This window comes from Hypomesus transpacificus, chromosome 25 (genome assembly GCF_021917145.1).
Source record: "Hypomesus transpacificus isolate Combined female chromosome 25, fHypTra1, whole genome shotgun sequence".
NCBI lineage: Eukaryota > Metazoa > Chordata > Actinopteri > Osmeriformes > Osmeridae > Hypomesus > Hypomesus transpacificus.
The window spans coordinates 2940515-2958956 of record NC_061084.1 but is presented as its reverse complement, the minus strand read 5'-3'; the positions used below and the strand labels follow the sequence as shown (position 1 = coordinate 2958956).

Below are 18442 nucleotides of genomic sequence, written 5' to 3'. Positions count from 1 at the left end.
TTTCTTAAGAACAAATTTAAGAAATAACTTAGGAAGATATTGGTGAATGAGGCCCATAGATTACATCAATGATAAGCAGAAATATAGTAAACCTCCTCATTTACAATAATATACAGTATTCAATACAGTATAGTAAACCTCTAAATACACATAATACACATAATAACCTATACTAACCTTATAAACCTATATTAAGCTAAGACAAGTGAAGTACAATAGTGCAGTATTGCTGATAGTGCAACCAGTAGCTGAAATAACCTATACTAACCTTATAAACCTATGTTAAGATAAGTGAAGTACAATAGTGCAATATTGCTGATAGTGCAACCAGTAGCTGAAAGTGAAAGTGTGTAAAGTGACTAGTGAGAAGTGTATCAGTGTCCGTATCAATGTTAATTCAGAAGCCTGATGGCCCTTCGAAAGAAACTGTTGTCGATTCTGCAGGGTAAAAAGACTGAATGATTGGTGGTAACAATCTTTTAGAATCCTGCCAGCTTTCTTGAGGCATCGTCTGTGGTAGGTGTCCTGTAGGGCTGGGAGCTTCCTGCCGATGGTGAACTCCGCAGATCGGACCACACTTCGTAGGGCCTTGCGCTCCCTGTCTGTGCAGCTCCCATACCACACTGTGATGCAACCAGTCAGTATGCTCTCTATAGTGCATCTGTAAAAGTTAGTGATGATGACTGAGTCCATGCCAAACTTCTTCAGTCTCCTCAAGAAGAATAGGCATTTCCGGTCCGCTTTAACCACCTTGTCCGTGTGAGCAGACCAGGTGAGATCATTGCTGATGTTCACCCCGAGGAACCTGAAGCAGCTGACCTTCTCCACTTCGGATCCGTTGATGTGTAGGGAGTCAGGTGGCTGAGCGGGTAGAGCATCGGGCTATTAATCTAAAGGTTGCCAGTTCGATTCCCGGCCGGTGCACATGACGTTGTGTCCTTGGGCAAGGCACTTCACCCTACTTGCCTCGGGGAGAATATCCCTGTACTTACTGTAAGTCGCTCTGGATAAGAGCGTCTGCTAAATGACTAAATGTAAATGTGTAGGGGTGCACGCTCCTCCTCCTGCCGCCTCCTATAGTCCACAATCATCTCCTTAGTCTTGCTGTTGTTGAGAGAGAGGTTATTGTCCTGACACCATGATGTCAGAGTATCAACCTCCTCTTTGTAGGCTGACTCGTCACTGTCAGAGATGAGGCCCACAATGGTTGTGTTGTCAGCAAACTTATCAAGGAGGTTGGAGCTGTGCGTTGCCGCACAGTCGTGAGTGAACAAGGAGAACAGGAGAGGGCTGAGCACACAGCCCTGGGGGGTGCCTGTGTTGGTGATCAGTGTGGATGAGGTGTGGTCACCGATTCTCACCACCTGTGGCCTCCCCGTCAGGAAGTGGAAGATCTTGTGCAAGACTTGCAGAGGGAGGTGCTCAGTCCCAGGTCCACAAGCTTGGAGACCAGTCTGGAGGGGATGATGGTGTTGAATGCTGAGCCGTAGTCAATGAACAGCATCCTCACATACGTATTCCCTTTATCCAGGTGGGAGAGAGCGGTGTGCATAGTCAGGGCGATGGGATTGTCTGTAGACCTGTTGGACCGGTATTTAAACTGCATAGGGTCCAGGGTGGGAGGCAGCGAGGAGCAGATGAATGATTTGCCATCTGGGCCAGTTGCCTTGCGAGGGTTATGTTGTAACTTTAAGTGTACAGTTTACATTTGACTTTCAGTTAATTATTGTGTCTCACTATTGTTTTCCTGTTTCTCTTTATTATTCCAACTTCTTAGTTCTTCCGCCGTTTTTTTGGCCTTTAACTAGTCCTGCATACTTTCACCGATTCCTACAATTTTGGTATCAAAACATTCAGCTCCCTCAGGAGATGATGGCTATGACTTCTGGTATTTCTCACTTTTATACCTTTGAAAGAATTAAGGTTTTTGTGCAAATTATTGTCCCATTAAAAGTAATGGTAAATCCTTTCAAATCATTAAAAAGCTTCCTCCTCTTTCAAACTTAACTGCTTCAGCATACTTTCAGCTAGAGACACCATTCAAACTTTAAAATGTTCACAAGACCATCAGCTATTCCCAAAGGATTCAGCTTTTTCAAATATTCAGCCAATTTTGAATCGTGACAGTTTGAAATACATGAAACATTTAGCTCCTTCTTGATTTTTGTGATTGAGCTGGCTGCTCTTTTTCTGATATTCAACTAAATTGTCAAACAAATTCCTCTGACGTTCATATAGTTTAACTTACAGAAACAAGTTTGACCTTAAAATGTAGGAAAACTTGTCCTCTTTCAGCCAATTTAACTACTAAAGAGCTCACATTTACAGATTTTCAGCTTTGAGCCTTGACGCGAGAGCAGCCTTTCAAATTCTCTCACTAACTTCAATGGAGAGGTGGGTAAAATTCGTCAGAGAATTTCGAAAGTAGACGTGTTTTTAAACTGCCGGTAGAGTCGTATTTCTGACCGCACAGACATATAAAGGACATCTCTAGTTTCGGCAGAGTCTTAGGTCTCGGAAAATATCCTTATTTGTTGGATTGGACGTATAGTTTTGCGTCTAGATTAACTTGTTTGAGGTGTGGATTCCAGCTAAATGTGTTTTTTCTCTCTGCCCAGCTCGTTAGCAATCACAGCTGCGCCATCACCGTGGCAACCAAACAGACACGCACCATGAAAGCAGAATTGGGTGACGTTTTGGAAACTGCCAAAAGAGTTGTATTTCTGACCGCACAGACACAAAGGATATCAATAGAGGGTTTTCACCGACGCGTCATCAGACCGGAAGTCGCCATCTTGGAGGCACTCCGCATCACAACAAAGCACTGGCACTGAAATATATCCCGAACGTCGTCAAGGAAAATTGTGAATTATTGCCGTGTTTCAGGTTGTACAAATAGGACAGATCGTGAAAAACCTTTGGTATATTATCGACTTCCAAAAGTTATTAAAAACCAGGGAAAGGAATGCCAGAGATTGTCAGAGGAAAGGAGGCGCTTGTGGTTGGCAAAGCTCAACCAAGATCTATGAGGGAAAAATCTGGACAACATACGGATTTGTTTGGCACATTTCTTGTCAGGTATTGTAAAATGTTTATTTCAGCGGCTCAAAACACATTTTCTATTTTCTAAAAGCAATTACTGCTTTTATTGTTTTTACTGTGCGCTTATTTTACTGTAAAGCTGACATTGACATAATATAATTCATATCAAACTACTGCATGTGTATGGGTTCGGCGAGAAAACCGGGTAGTTAACAATATCGGGATATCCAACTGAAGGCAGAATCACCGAGTCGTCACGGATCCAAGTAGAGGGAGCTAACTGGTAGGGATCTGCACCGCCAATAAATCCTAATTTCTCCAAATATCGACCCTTTTCTTGTGGTCCAAGTCCTTCCCTATATGCCTTTGGATCTTGGACGCGTTTTGATGACTATTTCGGTCGTTTAGACATGGCTACAGTTGTACCAAAGAGTATAGAATATACGTTCTTTGGTTGTACTCCGTTCAGTTGTTTACACCGAGTGCCTCCAATATGGCCGCGCATCCGGGTTACTTTCCAGAACGTGACGTCGGTGAAAACCCTCTATGGTTTCGGCAGAGTCTTGGGTCTCGGAAAATATCCTTATTTTGGGGATTAGATGTACAGTTTTGCGTCTGGGTTAACTTGTTTGAGGTGTGGATTCTAGCTACATTTCTCATAATTGAGCTAGAGCGATGGCTCTCCAAAACTAAAAACGGTTCGACTTTTTTTCCACAATCGACCAAACAAGATATGTACATTGAGCTTAAAGTGTACATAATCTAGCTAGATCGTTTTAATTTTAGCAGGTTTTACAGAAATCTGCAAAAATCGAGGCTCACTGTCATAGCTGACCGTCACGAACAGCCAAACCAGGCCTTGGGTAAGTGTTTGCTGCACTGCTGGCGTTAATCCTACGAACAAACGCTAAGTAACTGGAAAATTTTTACTGTTATTTGATGATATTGAACACATATGTAAAGTAACTTGTCTTTACTCAAAATATCTTCTCCGTTTTCAATTTGAAGTTGTACATCTAGATTATGTAGGAAATCTTCCATTGCATCCTCTCTAGCTTCACGCCTTCAGTTATTATTCAAGCCTAGGGTGTTAATACATACCACTTTGACACACTTGCAAGAAATGATCCGCTGCATAGATGTATCATGATCTTGTTATTTACGTATAAAAAACTTACCAGGGACAACGACAACATCGGCAACCCTGCATTATGAATTATTATTTTGATGTAATCTTAAAGTGTCTGAACAGGACTGGGTGTGCAGTTACGCATGATTAGTTTCTCCTCGTCTTGAACCTGAAACCTAGATTCTAGGTTAGAAATGTTGCCAGTCTGTTGCCAATAACTAGGGCTGGGCGGTATGATGGTATATACCGTGCAACGGTAGAAATGTGTCTACCGGGAGAGATTTGGTTATACCGTTTCAACCGCGGTATACTTTATACTATATTTTTGTATTACACGTGTCAATTAAATGTCTGGTTGTTGTATTGTATATAAGCCATCATATCGGTTTCGGCGCATTCTTGCGCATTCTTGCGATATTTAGAATTGTAGTTTAACTTCTATTTGATTTGCTATTTTCGTTTGACCTGAAGCACATTTGTGTTGGTCTGACGGAATTTTCGATGGGGAGTATTTTGTTTAAGCGGACCACATTCATGCCGATGCTAATTAGCCTACTTATATATTTGATGTCCCATTCTGCAGGTAACCAATTCAATTTGTTGTTCAAGTTTTATGTCTCGCGCTGTAAAATTCTTGTTGTAAAATTACACTGGTGGCGTTGCTAGCATTCTTGATCTAGGATGACTAGTGAAGGCTAACTACTTACTGAGAGTGAGGTCATGCCTGGAAATATCAAACTGAAACGTATTGACCGAGTTTTAACGAGGTACGCCGAAACCGAAGTTATATGGATAGTAAAAGTCAGACTGATCGCTTTCGCTCATTTTGAAATTTTCGTCGGAGGTCATTACGGATCCGTATTGAGCTGTGAGTAGCTCACCACGCGGATGGCATGACTGCGCATCAGCCAATAGGAACGCTCGTACTCGTAATAATTTTTTTTTGTCTTTTGTTTTTAACTCAAGTGTTGTCTCATGTGAGGCAGTTGTTTTTGTTTGTAATAGATAAATAATAGAGTGTGATGATGAACGGTATGGTTATTTTGTACCATTTCTTAATTGAATTTACAGAACAATTACTATACCGTGATATCTACCGTAACCGTGATATAAAATTACTCATACCGTGATAGAAGATTTTGGCCATATCGCCCACCCCTACCAATGACCAACGGTTGCTACCTTTTTTTTTCCAGCAAGTTCAAGTCATTCCAGTGTTGTCCTTTTACCTTCAAATTCGTTCAACCCAGACTTCAGCAACTGGAGCCAAGTGCACCAGCTGGGCGTACGCCTGGACGTACGCTACGTCCGACGTAGAATTGAAAGTTACGACTAACTTAAAGTTACGACTAGTGCACCAGTTAGACTTAAGCCCTTTATGTGCTGCACCTGGGTGTACATTTTACGCCTAGTGGGGAGCAGGCGTAAGTTGGAAAATCGGACCAATATCCTATCCATGGTAGCCTAATTAGGGCTTACACTAGTTTGATCGCACATGCAGCGCGTCTTGTTAATAGGCAACATGGAAAGGGCATTAAGGCGAGAAAGTCGTCCGTGGTAGCAGAAATCCACTGTTAATTTTGTTGTTGATCGATTTCCAGCTGATTGTTTCTGTTTGTTTGTGTTGATATTATTATACATTTCCCCATGAACACGCTTCTATTTTCAGTATCTTTTCTGTACTTTTCTGCCTTCATCTTGCTGCAGGTCCTTTATAACATACATTTTAGGCCTTTTGAACCTCCAGCAAATAATCTTATTAATTATTATATATATTATAAATAATTTGTATGCATTGTTCCTCTTCTTTCTGATTTTTGTCACCTTTTGTTTTGCATTTTTCTTCTCTTTTCTGTAGTTTTAAGCCTTCGTCCAGCTCCAGCCCCTATTTAAAATACCTTTCGGGCGCTTTGAAGCTTCAGCTTATAACTTTCTACAAAATGTTCAGCTTTTTTAGCATGGTCAGCTATCCTCATTCAGGTTTTCAGCATTCTCACTGCTGTTTCGCAGGAACAGCCTTTTCCAGTTTGACTACTGATTTAAGTGAAGTTAAGTTTGTATTGGATGTATTTAAATATGCATAATTGCCTTAGTTAATGTGACTTGATTGATTCCTTCATTAATACTATTGTTTGATAATGCAGTAAGATGACGAAGTAACTACAGATGAGTAAGCAACTACATTTCCCATAGTGCAGGTTTCAATGTTTTTTTTTGCCTCGGTGAGTGATAAAGTGACGAGAGATTCTGGGAGTAAAAGTTATTCGGTTTTGTACCCAGTTGTGGACCTCCATTTATTTCCTGCCGGCTAGTTAGATTAAATACAACAGGTTGATCTTTTCGAAGCATTGCCTCACCTCAGCTACAGTTAGTACAGGCACACCACTGGCTAGGCCTTCAGGTGGTTCCACTGCAGGGGGGTCACTGTCCCTCTCAAAGCGAATGTGGAAGGCATTCAGCTCGTCTGGCAGTAGGACAGAGGACTGCGTTTCACTGTAGCCTCTCCCTTTGTAGTCTGAAATGGCTTTAAGTCCACTCCACATGCGCCTGGGGTCAGAGCCATGGTACCTGGACTCAGTGGCGGATTTAGTGATTTGGGGGCCTCAGGCGAAGACAATCATGGGGCCCCCTTAACTCCTATTCTCACTATTTTCACTCCATATAATAATTATTAATTTTATAATAATAATAATATCTAGAGAGGGTACAATTTCCTCAGAAATTGTAGTGTGTGCTTGCTAGCGTCGGTTGATGATGAGTCAGTTTATTAACTGTAATTTATATGATATTTCTGTATATTTTATATAAAAATGCATATTTACTATTTATTAAGATTGCATAGATTTAAAGCATACATTTGTTGCTGCTCATTTACAATTCAAAATACAAAAAGTAAACTGTAGAATGAAACGGTTGTCTTTTCATTTCCCCTGCAAGAGGAAATATTGATAAGCTATAGCAGCCTCAGTTGAAAAGTTGGATCAAACGAAGATATTGGCAATCCGGTGTAAAACGGTCCTAACCTCTATGACTATGTCACCTTAAGTTTTTCCCTTTTAGTGATAATTTCAAGCATTTAGCCTACTCATATTGCATTACTGTAATTCATTAAGAACTCCCTTTGAAAGAAGCTATTGTAACATTGATCACCTGCAGTATTTCAGATAGAATCACAATTCAAACAGTACCATCTGCTAACTGAAAATATGCCCGCAAAAACGTAGATAAGTTTGACATTTATTTAGGGGGAAATTCAAAAAAAGTTTGCTGGAAGCGATCATTAACTTTGCCAAATTTGGTCTCAGTCTAGAGCCCTGCGTGGAGAAGTTGACCCTTGTAAATTGTGCTACGAGCAAGCTAGCCTAGCTTACTATTGCTTAGCAAGCTTCACCGAGCAGCACTTGTGCTAGCTGCCGCATCATACCAGTGGAGAGAAAATGACGTTTCCTTCTGTAGTTTCAGTTTGGCAACTACTTGTTTACTCTCCTCTTTTGTCTTTATCCTTTGTGCTCCGTTCGGGGAGTTGCGTTTAATTTAGCAAATTGTTTTTTTGATTCACTTCAATCTTCTACTGTATCATATAATATGACCCTATGAGTCATATTAAACCAACTGATATGACGTGCTTTGCTGCGCAATAGCTGCAATCGATGGAATAGTCCACAGTAGTATCGGATGGGAGGGGAAGCCTGCGTTGACACCAGGGGCGTAGGCAGAAATTGTAATTTGGGCGGGTCAGTGCAAAAGTGAGTGGGCCTATCATTTTACCTAGAAAAAAAAGACTGAAATAATAATTAGCGCCACGTTGTGGCAAAACTTTTTGTTGGACGCCCTGTTTCTATTTATTTTTTGTCGCTCGCGTTGAAAGCTCCGTAGTCTAACACATGTGGTTAGTTTACGTAACAGAAGTGAATTTGATGGATACAGTGTGGACAGAGAGCGTACGATGCTACGCGACAGTCGTACGCTCGCATCCAGTTACAACACAGAAAAAATTATAGAACAACTGCAAAAACAGTGATACCTTTACTTTACAATTTTCAGCAAAGGCAACAACAAAACACTATTTAAACATCATGTTCAACCAACAGAGCTCAATAAAGACTGTACAAACCAGCATAGGGGAACGAATACTCAGTGGAGACTGGGGTAGATGATACAAGCGCAGAGCGCTTACAAGTATCAAACGGAGCAGGCAGAAGGCAAAAAATGAATCTAAGCAGAGTTCGGTACACACTGCAGCAGGATGACAGGCAGGGACGGACTGGGAGTAAAAATAGGCCCTGGACTTTGATCCAGACCGGCCCACAAGAACCCGTCCCGTATACCCTACCACAGCGAACGCCCTGCTAATGCATGCAAATTCTATGCCTGATGTGATGCTAGTTAGGGACTTCCACGGTTAATGCTTTAAAAAATAATTATGGCTGATTTGAGCAAAAAATAGTTTTTGGAGCTCTATGTAAAACAAACGAACATAGCCGTTTTTTCAATTTATAAAACATTGTCTAATGAAGGTAATTGCGTATAAGCTTCTTAGTCTGGTTTTCCATCTTTATGTTGCCTCTACTAGCTAGCTTTCGATCTGTCAGTGTCACTGTTGTGTATGCGGCACTAAGGGCTGCATAGACACCCAGATAGTCCTGGGGGAAAGGGGGGCAGGCCAACGGTGTTGCTGGCCAACTGTGTCGCTCAATCTTCTGCCAAAATTTGTTTTAGTAGGAAAAGTAAATTATTAGGCAAGCGGCCCCCGGCCCAGAAGTGCTTCGGCCCATCGGGAATTCTCCCGGTGCTCCCAATGGCCAAGCTGCAACTGATGATAGGGCAAAGGTAGCCTACCAGACGACAGGCTAGTAGAGGAATCCAGCACAAAGACGGTCCAGGGCAGGTCACTTGTTTAGCCATTATTGTGGTGATGTTAGTACATTGGCTAAAAAGCAGACTATAGTCTAGCAAAGTTAGCTAGCTGCCTAAAGGCCGCCCAGAGTCTTTGCAACCCCTAGCAACCATAGCTCGTTCTACAACTTGCTTCAACAGTTCAATTTTATTCGGAAAAACAAATTAAACACACACACCAGTCAACTATAAATCAGGTTTATATTAATATTTCTTCTTAAATACATTTGAATAGTACAAACAAACAAAGCATTTTGATCAAATTTGCCTGGGCGGGCCAGTGAGTAATGTGGGCGGGCCAGTGCCGCCCTGGCCCAATACTGGCTACGACCCTGGTTGACACAAATACACAAATACACAAAAACACAAACGCTCTTTTGGTATCTTTGTTGATTCTTTTAGGGAAAGGTAGGACTTTTAATCGATTTGTATTATTATTATAGTTATTATTGATCATATAGTATTTTATGGAGTCTTTCAAGGGCCCCCTTGTCAGCTGGGGCCCCCCTGGCACCTGGGGGCAATCAGTGGTATCAAAGCAGTCCTGGAGGGTCGTCATACTCTCGTCACTCCATTGGTGAACTGACCTCGCAACTGGTCTGACCTGTTTCAGCTTTTGTTTGTAAGCAGGGAGCAGAATGGAGGTGTGATCAGCCTTCCCAAAAGCAGGGCAGGGGTTTGTAGCTGGCCTTGAATGCTGTATAACAATGGTCGAGGGTCTGGTTTCCACGTGTGAAGAAGTCAATGTGCCGATAGTATTTGGGCAGGACCTTCTTCATGTTGGCTCTGTTGAAATCTCCAACAACAATGAAGGCTGCCTCTGGGTGCACATTTTCCAGACCATTGATAATCCCATACAGTTCATCCAAAGCAGCAGCCTTATTTGCCTGGGGGGGATGTGGACTGCACTCATGACCACTGTAGTGAACTCCAGAGGCAGATAGAAGGGTCTGATTTTTACGCTTAACAGCTCAAGGACCTGACAGCAGTGAGATGCTAATACCGCTACATCCGTGGGCCATAGAAAGTTAACCATAACACAGACCCCTCCGCACCTGCACTTGCCTGTATCAGCTGTCCTGTCCTGGTGATATATGTTGAATCCTGACGGTGTAACCGCCGTATCCGCCGTGTCGGAGATCTGTAGAGACAGCCAAGTCTCGACAAATGCAAATACACAGCAGTTCCTGATGTCCCGTTGGAATTTGACACAAGCATTAAGTTAATACATTTTTTTGTCGATGGACTGAACGTTAGCAAGTAGGATGGATGGAAAAGCATGATGGTTTGAAAAAAAAGATGGTTTGAAGCACTGTTGCCGAATTCGGACGAGAACTCCAGCACGCCGGCCTCGTTTCTTCTTCCTCTGCCTTGACTTTTTCCGTTGGCGTGTGCACTCGCATTAACTTCTGATGTCCCTATCAAAGCTGAAATCTAACCTATGCCTTTGATTGCTTTTCTATTGTTTTAATTTGTAAGTCTGTGCATGTCCGTGGACTTATTACATTCTTTAATGGTGGATTTTTGTGGACATTTTGTTTAGATATAATGCTGTTTTTGGTTCCGTTACTTGGGAATGTCATTGTTGTATGGCCAAAGTGCCATACCCCAGGTTTTCATGAAACGCCGCCATAGCTGGTAAGATAGTTGAAAATGGAAATCAAATAGACTAGTTTATCTTGGAGTACATGCATGATGGAAATAAACCAATGTCCGGATTCACAACACCATCATCTGCTGTGAAACATTCAGTTTTATACTTGGGTAAGTTTACTATCCATCTTTATGAACTGTGTGATCTTCTATATATATGTTGTCTTCTGCCTACATGCCAGCACCTGTCACAAATGTGTACTGTGTTCGATAGGGATGAACTCACCAAGTCAATATTTGGATTTGATTTTAAAGCTTTGAAATCAGTGTCACTCATGGACACCAGTAGATTGGCCAGCACACCCAATGATGTTCCAATGCCCTATAAGCCAAACCACTTTCAATAAACCTTTATTAATCAGCTTTTATGTTATCTGAGGAACATTTCATGTGCATGTGATTTTTAAAAGCAGTATAAACTGTAAATTGGTATCACCTTTTTGTCAGGCTGTGGAAGAGCATAGTAACCAACCAGTGATCCGCATATCAGCTCAGCAGCCTCCTGCCACAGCCCTGAGAGATATAACAGACACATTTTAATACTGTATCGTGCATGTACCCTTTCTCAAAACATTATTATATTGTTTTCTTACCCAGTTTTTGCAGTACGAGTCCGCGCACTTGAATACTGACTGCCTGCACAAGAGCCCTGTCACTGTCGGAATGGTACACCCAACAACCTAAAAAATACCAAATAAACTTCGCAGACTGGGTAAAGTGTCCCATCATGTTGGAATTATGATTGGATTTATTGAAAGACCTACCTGTTGCCCCACAATTGTTGATTAGACTGCTCAAAATGTATTCTGCCTTCTGGAGTTTCCCTGTGGAAAAGACCACCCTTACAATCAATTATTATTCTGTTGTTTAACAGATATTTAGACCCCATACAGACCTGAAACAGAGCACACCAGTGGTGGCTGGTGACCAAAAAATTGGGGAGGACAGTAGGAAAACCAACCTACTTTGTGTTGTTAGCAATATGTAGCGATAGTCCGACAGCAACCTAAAAGCTAATTTACTATACAAGTAGGGTAATGTAATACATCTCCATCTTCCATTGCTTTAAGTAACAAATATAATATTATCATCATACTGTATAGCCTATCGATTGTATTACGACACAAGGATGAATATATACTAGGAAGGGTACAATTTGTGGAATTTGTAAGGTGTACTTTCCTAGGTTGCAGCTGGGCCAGTTTTCTTTTTCTTTATTTACTATATCACCTCCTAACCCATTGTTAAAGCTAAAATCAAACATCCAAATATTCCGAGAATTTAAAGTATGCGTACTTATTATTTATGAAGATTGCATAGATTGATTCAGATTATATTGTTAGATTCTGACAATGTTGTCACTGGCAGTATCTTAGCTGGAATTGCAATTCAAACAGTAGCATCTGTAAACTGAAAATATACCCCCAAAAACGTAATTATGCTAGATTTTTTTGTGTGTTTAATATAACTGGTTATCTGGAAGCAATCATTTTGTCTCAGTAACAAAGTACCCTCTCTGAAGACTCAAGGTCATGTGACCGGCTACCCGTGTAGTAGGGAAAACCGCCTCACACTTCTAATGTTATCCACTCCAATCTCCAAGTTATCCCTTACTTCTCAGCATGAGAAATACAAGGTGTTATGTGAGAGCGTGAAAATTTAGACTTGAGCCCTGAAAATAAAGAATATGTAAACAAAGGTATAGCTAAAAGAAAGACCAGGTACATCAGGGGTGCTCAATGATTCAAGGCTTCTACAGAGCTTGATAACGACCATTCAATTGAATCAGGTGAGTTGGAGAATGGAAACATCTAAAACATACAGGAAAGTGGACCCTGAAGACCAGGATTGAACACCCCTGAGCTACACCAACAAAATATAGCAATTTAATTGTTTTTGGAGATGTGAAATTTCCTTTGCATTTTGTAGTGTCCCCCTCGTGTGTGGAACAGATCAAGTCCCTAGGTTAATGTGGCATTGATTTATAACAGGTAATTCACCATATATTAAATATGTCGTCATTTTGTATTTTATTCTTTAATGGTAAAAGTCTATTTGGAAGGGGGGGGGGGGAATTGGGGAAGGGAGACTTTGGGCATGGCCTATAGCGCCACCGTGGGGTGGCGTACATGGGCAATTTGCGGACTGGGAGTGTGGCCTATAGTATATAATTGCTCAATTTCAAAACTTTTTACTCTTGGGATCTTGATATATTGGGCACTTTAGGGAGATCAGCATAATACAACATAATCTGTTACACTATTGTACGCATCGGTAACCAAAGCAGCTGTTTTTCTTATATTGGCCCATCATGAGAACAACTTTACAGCTGAACCCAACCGATTGGTCAAAATATTTACTTGAATCTAGCCCAAAACTGTTATTGTCTATATTTAGGAGTCCTATTAAAGGGGCGATTGATTGCAAAACCAATTTTACCTTGTCATAGTTGAAAAATGACAGTTTGGTGTGTAAAATAGACATACAGTGAACCTCAAAGTCCATTGAAACCTCTTTCCTATCAAAATTTCACTTCTCACCACTATTTTGGAAAGGCAACCCGCAAACACTAGCTTTTGAAACAATCAACTGGTTTTCTGGTCCAGGAACATAAACGAAGGTTGTGTAGATCTCCGACACATTTTTAGCTAGCTGCGGGCTGCTCTGTTCCACAGGAATTACAAATAAGAAATGTAATATGTTTTCAAGATGTTGAAAATGGACTACGGTCGTAAATGCAGTGTTCCAGGCTGTATCTAGCATCGGTAGAATGTGTGATTTAGTTTACTGGCAATGTGGCTAACGTTATTTCATGTTTTCTGACTGTTTCATTCAAATAAATAACCTGTGTTGTCATGTAAATCTACAATTCAAGATGCATGTTTGTCCAGAACTATTTTTCAGCAAGATAGCTAGAGCTAATTGAAGTAGAGTTGAATCTCAATAGTTTGTTTGCTAAGCTGTAATGCTAACGTTGCCCGCCTAAGTCGATACGGTTTGCTTCGACAACTGAAGTGGAAACAACTAACGTAATCATTTCAAATGACATCTAGTCAATCTGTTGAAAACAGTGTTGTTTAGACAATAGATTTATTTGTGCGTTTTTATTTCAAGTCTCCACCTTCGATATTTCAGTGAGTGCTGTTTGGCCGTGTTGCGTCTTTGCTCCGCAGCTTCACTCGTTGTATACCAACCAATCAGCGCGCAGCTCATCTATATATTCATGAGCATACCACAAAAGGAGAAAACCTAGCGTTTTTTCCCTGGACAAATTTACTGGAAGCATCAGGGGGCATAGAACAGCACCCGGGCCATTTTCAGCCCAACCAAAGTTACATAACCTATTCGGAGTCCTTACGGAACAGTGTGAAATACCCCCAAAAAACAGTACTACAAACCGGTAGAAGATATTAAGCCCAAAGAGTAAAGATCTGGATATTACGGGCTGAGGAATGTGGGAAAAGACCACTTGTAGATAATATATCTGTGACCAACTGTACTGTACCAATAGCAAAAATGACACAAATAATGGGAAGAAAATACAGTATATAAGGGATTGTCCGGAGAGAAACGGGCATTCCGCTCCCGGGAACACACTCACTTGTTGGATACTCTGTCCAATAAATCTTTGCATCAAACTCTGAGTTCCAGTGCATCTGTTTAGGACTTAGGATCTATCCACCTCAACATTTAGAATCATTTTCAACGTTTGGACTTAGGCTGAATCTCTATACTCCCACTTACCCCTACCCCTTACCCCTAGCCTTTTAGCGCGTTCACGTGAGAGCTAGTGGTGTCCCAATACTCTTTTTGAGCTAGGGGTAGGGTTAAGACGAAGGGGTATACGCCCCTTAAAACCAAGTAAGATCGGGAGCTTACTTGAAACCTAGGGCTAGGTGAATACTGCGTGAACGGCAACAAGGGCGGCCAGATCATCCAGAGTCTGATAAATATCATATTTTCGGCTTAATTAATTGATAAAAAAATTATGACAGTCTTGTTTTGTGCTATACATAGTCCTGTACATATTTGCAACCATTTTCCTAGTTGAAAAAAGTGATTTCAAAAAATCACTATTTTGCTACGCTTATGTTACAGTGCTGATTTGCACAACAGTCACGCATTTCTATGACTAGCATGTCTACAGTTTTAAGTAATTAGCAGCAAATTTCGTTTTATATCAGTGCATACTACTATAGTACTTGCTTTGGAGACATCGATAAGTGCTAGATCACGTACCCATAACCAAGTGGCGTCCCATTTCTTAGGGATATGTGGCCCTTACCCCTCAGTTTCGAGGTGCCAAGGCTAGGGGTAAACTAAGGGTTAGGGATACGGGGAGTATTGGGATTCAGCCTTAGCCTCATTTATTATTTGTCAGGACTTAAAAACATTTTCAACGTTTGGACTTAGCCTTATTTTTGACTTGTCAGGACTCAATTTCGATACTTGGAATTATTATAAAATGATTTACGACAACGGGACGATACTTGCTGTGCAACAGCATATCTATGCACATTGTATCCATGCGTCGTTGCTAAGGTGTGCTGACGTTGTGACGTTAGCACTGAGTTCCCTTTGTGGACACAAGGCACTTTTTGCCACAAAAACATTGTAAAGTCTTAAACCGTGCAACGGAACGTAAATCCCAATAGAAGCAACGCAATCAGGACCAAGACGAACATTTTGACACAGACGTTGTGTATGTGGTCCAAATATTGAGGAATCCTTAGGGATGGGAAAATAATAATGATATATGTTGTCGTGGGTCAGAAATCGTCCTATAGTGAGATATATGTATGTTGGGGTCACATCAGGGCAACGCCGGAGTAGGGCATAGAGCAGGGTGGAAAGCACTAGGCTGTGCGCAAGATAATATAGATGAGTCACGATGTTGTTGTGCTCAGGCCCCTTAGTCAGTTAAGAGAACAGGCACTTGGCTGTTCCAGCTCAAACTTCCTGTGTCAAGAATGTGTTTTCCCAATAGGGCAGTTAGGGAGCTGTGTGCTTCACGCAGATAAGCAAGGTCGAGGTGACATAGAGTCTGTTCCCTGTTACCCTAGATGACCATGGACTCATGACAACCGGTAAACAAACAGACAAAGGTCTGTTTAAGATTGACCAACACGTATTGATGAGATGATGCCAAGAGTTATTTGTGTGACGTGTATGAACTGTATAAATGACTGGAGGAAATGAAGGAGGTTAGAACTTCTCAGGCTGAGAAGCTCTAAGCAAATGTGAATCCCAGAGAACCTTTTTGTAATAAAGCAGACCTTTGTCCCCTCCTTGAGTCACCACCTTACCGCGGTGGAGGGGTTTGCGTGTCCTAGTGATCCTGGAAGCTATGTTGTCGGGGGCTTCATGCCCCTGGTAGGGTCACCCAAGGCAAACAGGTTCCAGGTGAAAGACCAGACAAAGAGTGGCTCAAAAAACCAACCATGAAGAAATACAACAATGGTTCCCAGTTGCCCCTGCCCGGAAGCGGGTCACCGGGGCCCCCCCCTGGAGCCAGGCCCGGGGGTGGGGCTCGATGGCGAGCGCCTGGTGGCCGGGCCTTTTCCCATGGGGCCCGGTCGGGCACAGCCCGAAGAGACAACGTGGGACCCTCTTCCAGTGGGCTCACCATCCGCAGGAGGGGTCATGGGGGTCGGGTGCAGTGTGAGACGGGCGGCGGCCGAAGGCGGGGGCCTTGGCGGTCCGATCCTCGGCTGCAAAAGTTAGCTTTAGGGACGTGGAACGTCACCTCGCTGGCGGGAAAGGAGCCTGAGCTGGTGCGCGAGGTAGAGAGTTTCCGGCTAGATATAGTCGGCCTCGCCTCGACGCACAGCGTGGGCTCCGGAACCAGTCTCCTTGAGAGGGGCTGGACTCTCTTCCACTCTGGAGTTGCCCTTGGTGAGAGGCGTCGAGCTGGGGTGGGAATACTGGTTTCCCCTCGGTTCGGCGCCTGTACATTGGGGTTCACCCCGGTGGACGAGAGGGTAGCCTCCCTCCGCCTTCGGGTGGGGGGACGGGTCCTCACTGTCGTTTGTGCTTATGCACCAAACGGCAGCTCAGAGTACCCACCCTTTTTGGAGTCTCTGGGGGGGGTGCTGGAAAGCGCTCCTCCTGGGGATTCCCTCGTCCTCCTGGGGGACTTCAATGCTCATGTGGGCAATGACAGTGAGACCTGGAGGGGCGTGATTGGGAGGAACGGCCCCCCCGATCTGAACCCGAGTGGTGTTTTGTTGTTGGACTTCTGTGCTAGACACGGTTTGTCCATAACGAACACCATGTTCAAGCATAAGGGTGTCCATATGTGCACCTGGCACCAGGACACCCGAGGTCTCAGTTCGATGATCGACTTTGTAGTCGTGTCATCGGACTTGGGGCCGCATGTCTTGGACACTCGGGTGAGGAGAGGGGCGGAGCTGTCAACTGATCACCACCTGGTGGTGAGTTGGCTTCGATGGTGGGGGAGGACGCCGGTCAGGCCTGGCAGGCCCAAACGTAATGTGAGGGTCTGCTGGGAACGTCTGGCGGAACCCTCTGTCAGAAGGAGCTTCAACTCCCACCTCCGGGAGAGCTTCGATCATGTCTCGGGGGGGGCCGGGGACATTGAGTCCGAATGGGCCATGTTCCGGGCCTCCATTGTTGAAGCGGCTGACCGGAGCTGCGGCCGCAGGGCGGTCGGTGCATGTCGCGGCGGTAACCCTCGGACCCGGTGGTGGACTCCGGAGGTGAGGGATGCCGTCAAGCTGAAGAAGGAGGCCTATCGGACTTTATTGGCTGGTAGGACTCCAGAGGCAGCTGATGTGTACCGGCAGGCCAAGCGGAACGCGGCTTTGGCGGTCGCGGAGGCAAAAACCCGGGCATGGGAGGAGTTCGGCGAGGCCATGGAGAATGACTTCCGAACGGCTTCAAAAAGGTTCTGGACCACCATCCGGCGGCTCAGGAGGGGGAAGCAGTGCTCTGTCAACACTGTATACGGTGGGGATGGTGCGCTGCTGACCTCGACGGGGGACGTCCTGGATCGGTGGAAGGAATACTTCGAAGACCTCCTTAATTCCACCAACACGCTTTCCGACGTGGAGGCAGAGTCTGGGGACATCGGGGGGGGCCCTTCTATCTCTGGGGCTGAGGTCGCCGAGGTGGTTGAAAAGCTCCGCGGTGGCAGGGCCCCTGGGGTGGATGAGGTCCGCCCGGAGTTCCTTAAGGCTCTGGATGTTGTAGGGCTGTCTTGGTTGACACGACTCTGCAACATCGCGTGGACATCGGGGACAGTGCCTCTGGACTGGCAGACCGGGGTGGTGGTTCCCCTCTTTAAAAAGGGGGACCGGAGGGTGTGCTCCAACTTTAGGGGGATCACACTCCTCAGCCTCCCTGGGAAAGTCTATTCAGGGGTCCTGGAGAGGAGGGTCCGTCGGATTGTCGAACCTCGGATTCAGGAGGAGCAATGTGGTTTTCGTCCTGGCTGTGGAACAGTGGACCAGCTTTATACCCTCCGCGGAGTCCTGGAGGGTACATGGGAGTTCGCCCAACCAGTCTACACATGTTTTGTGGATTTGGAAAAGGCGTTCGACCGTGTCCCTCGGGGGCTCATGTGGGGGGTGCTCCGAGAGTACGGGGTACCGGATTTCCTGATCGGGGCTGTCCGGTCCCTGTACGACCGGTGCCAGAGTTTGGTCCGCATTGCCGGTAGTAAGTCGAACTTGTTTCCGGTGAGGGTTGGACTCCGCCAGG

At 43.9% G+C, this 18442-nt stretch overlaps 1 protein-coding gene across 7 annotated transcripts in view; it reads right to left on the bottom strand.

Annotated features, from left to right (window-relative positions):
* The window catches only part of alpk1 (alpha-kinase 1), a 54663-nt gene that overhangs the window by 14247 nt on the left and 21974 nt on the right, over positions 1-18442 (bottom strand). For 5 of the 7 annotated variants that reach the window (XR_006958329.1, XM_047049147.1, XM_047049145.1 and 2 more), the window contains 3 exons: positions 11314-11544; positions 11157-11233; positions 10947-11042 (listed from right to left, as the gene is read on the bottom strand). Coding sequence is in view for 6 of the 7 variants with exons in the window: in XM_047049147.1 (XP_046905103.1) it covers positions 10947-11042; positions 11157-11233; positions 11314-11544 (404 nt within the window). In the remaining variant the exon portion in view is untranslated. The remainder of the gene's footprint in view (positions 1-10946; positions 11043-11156; positions 11234-11313; positions 11545-18442) is intronic. The other 2 variants (XM_047049146.1, XM_047049150.1) reach the window with 2 other exon arrangements.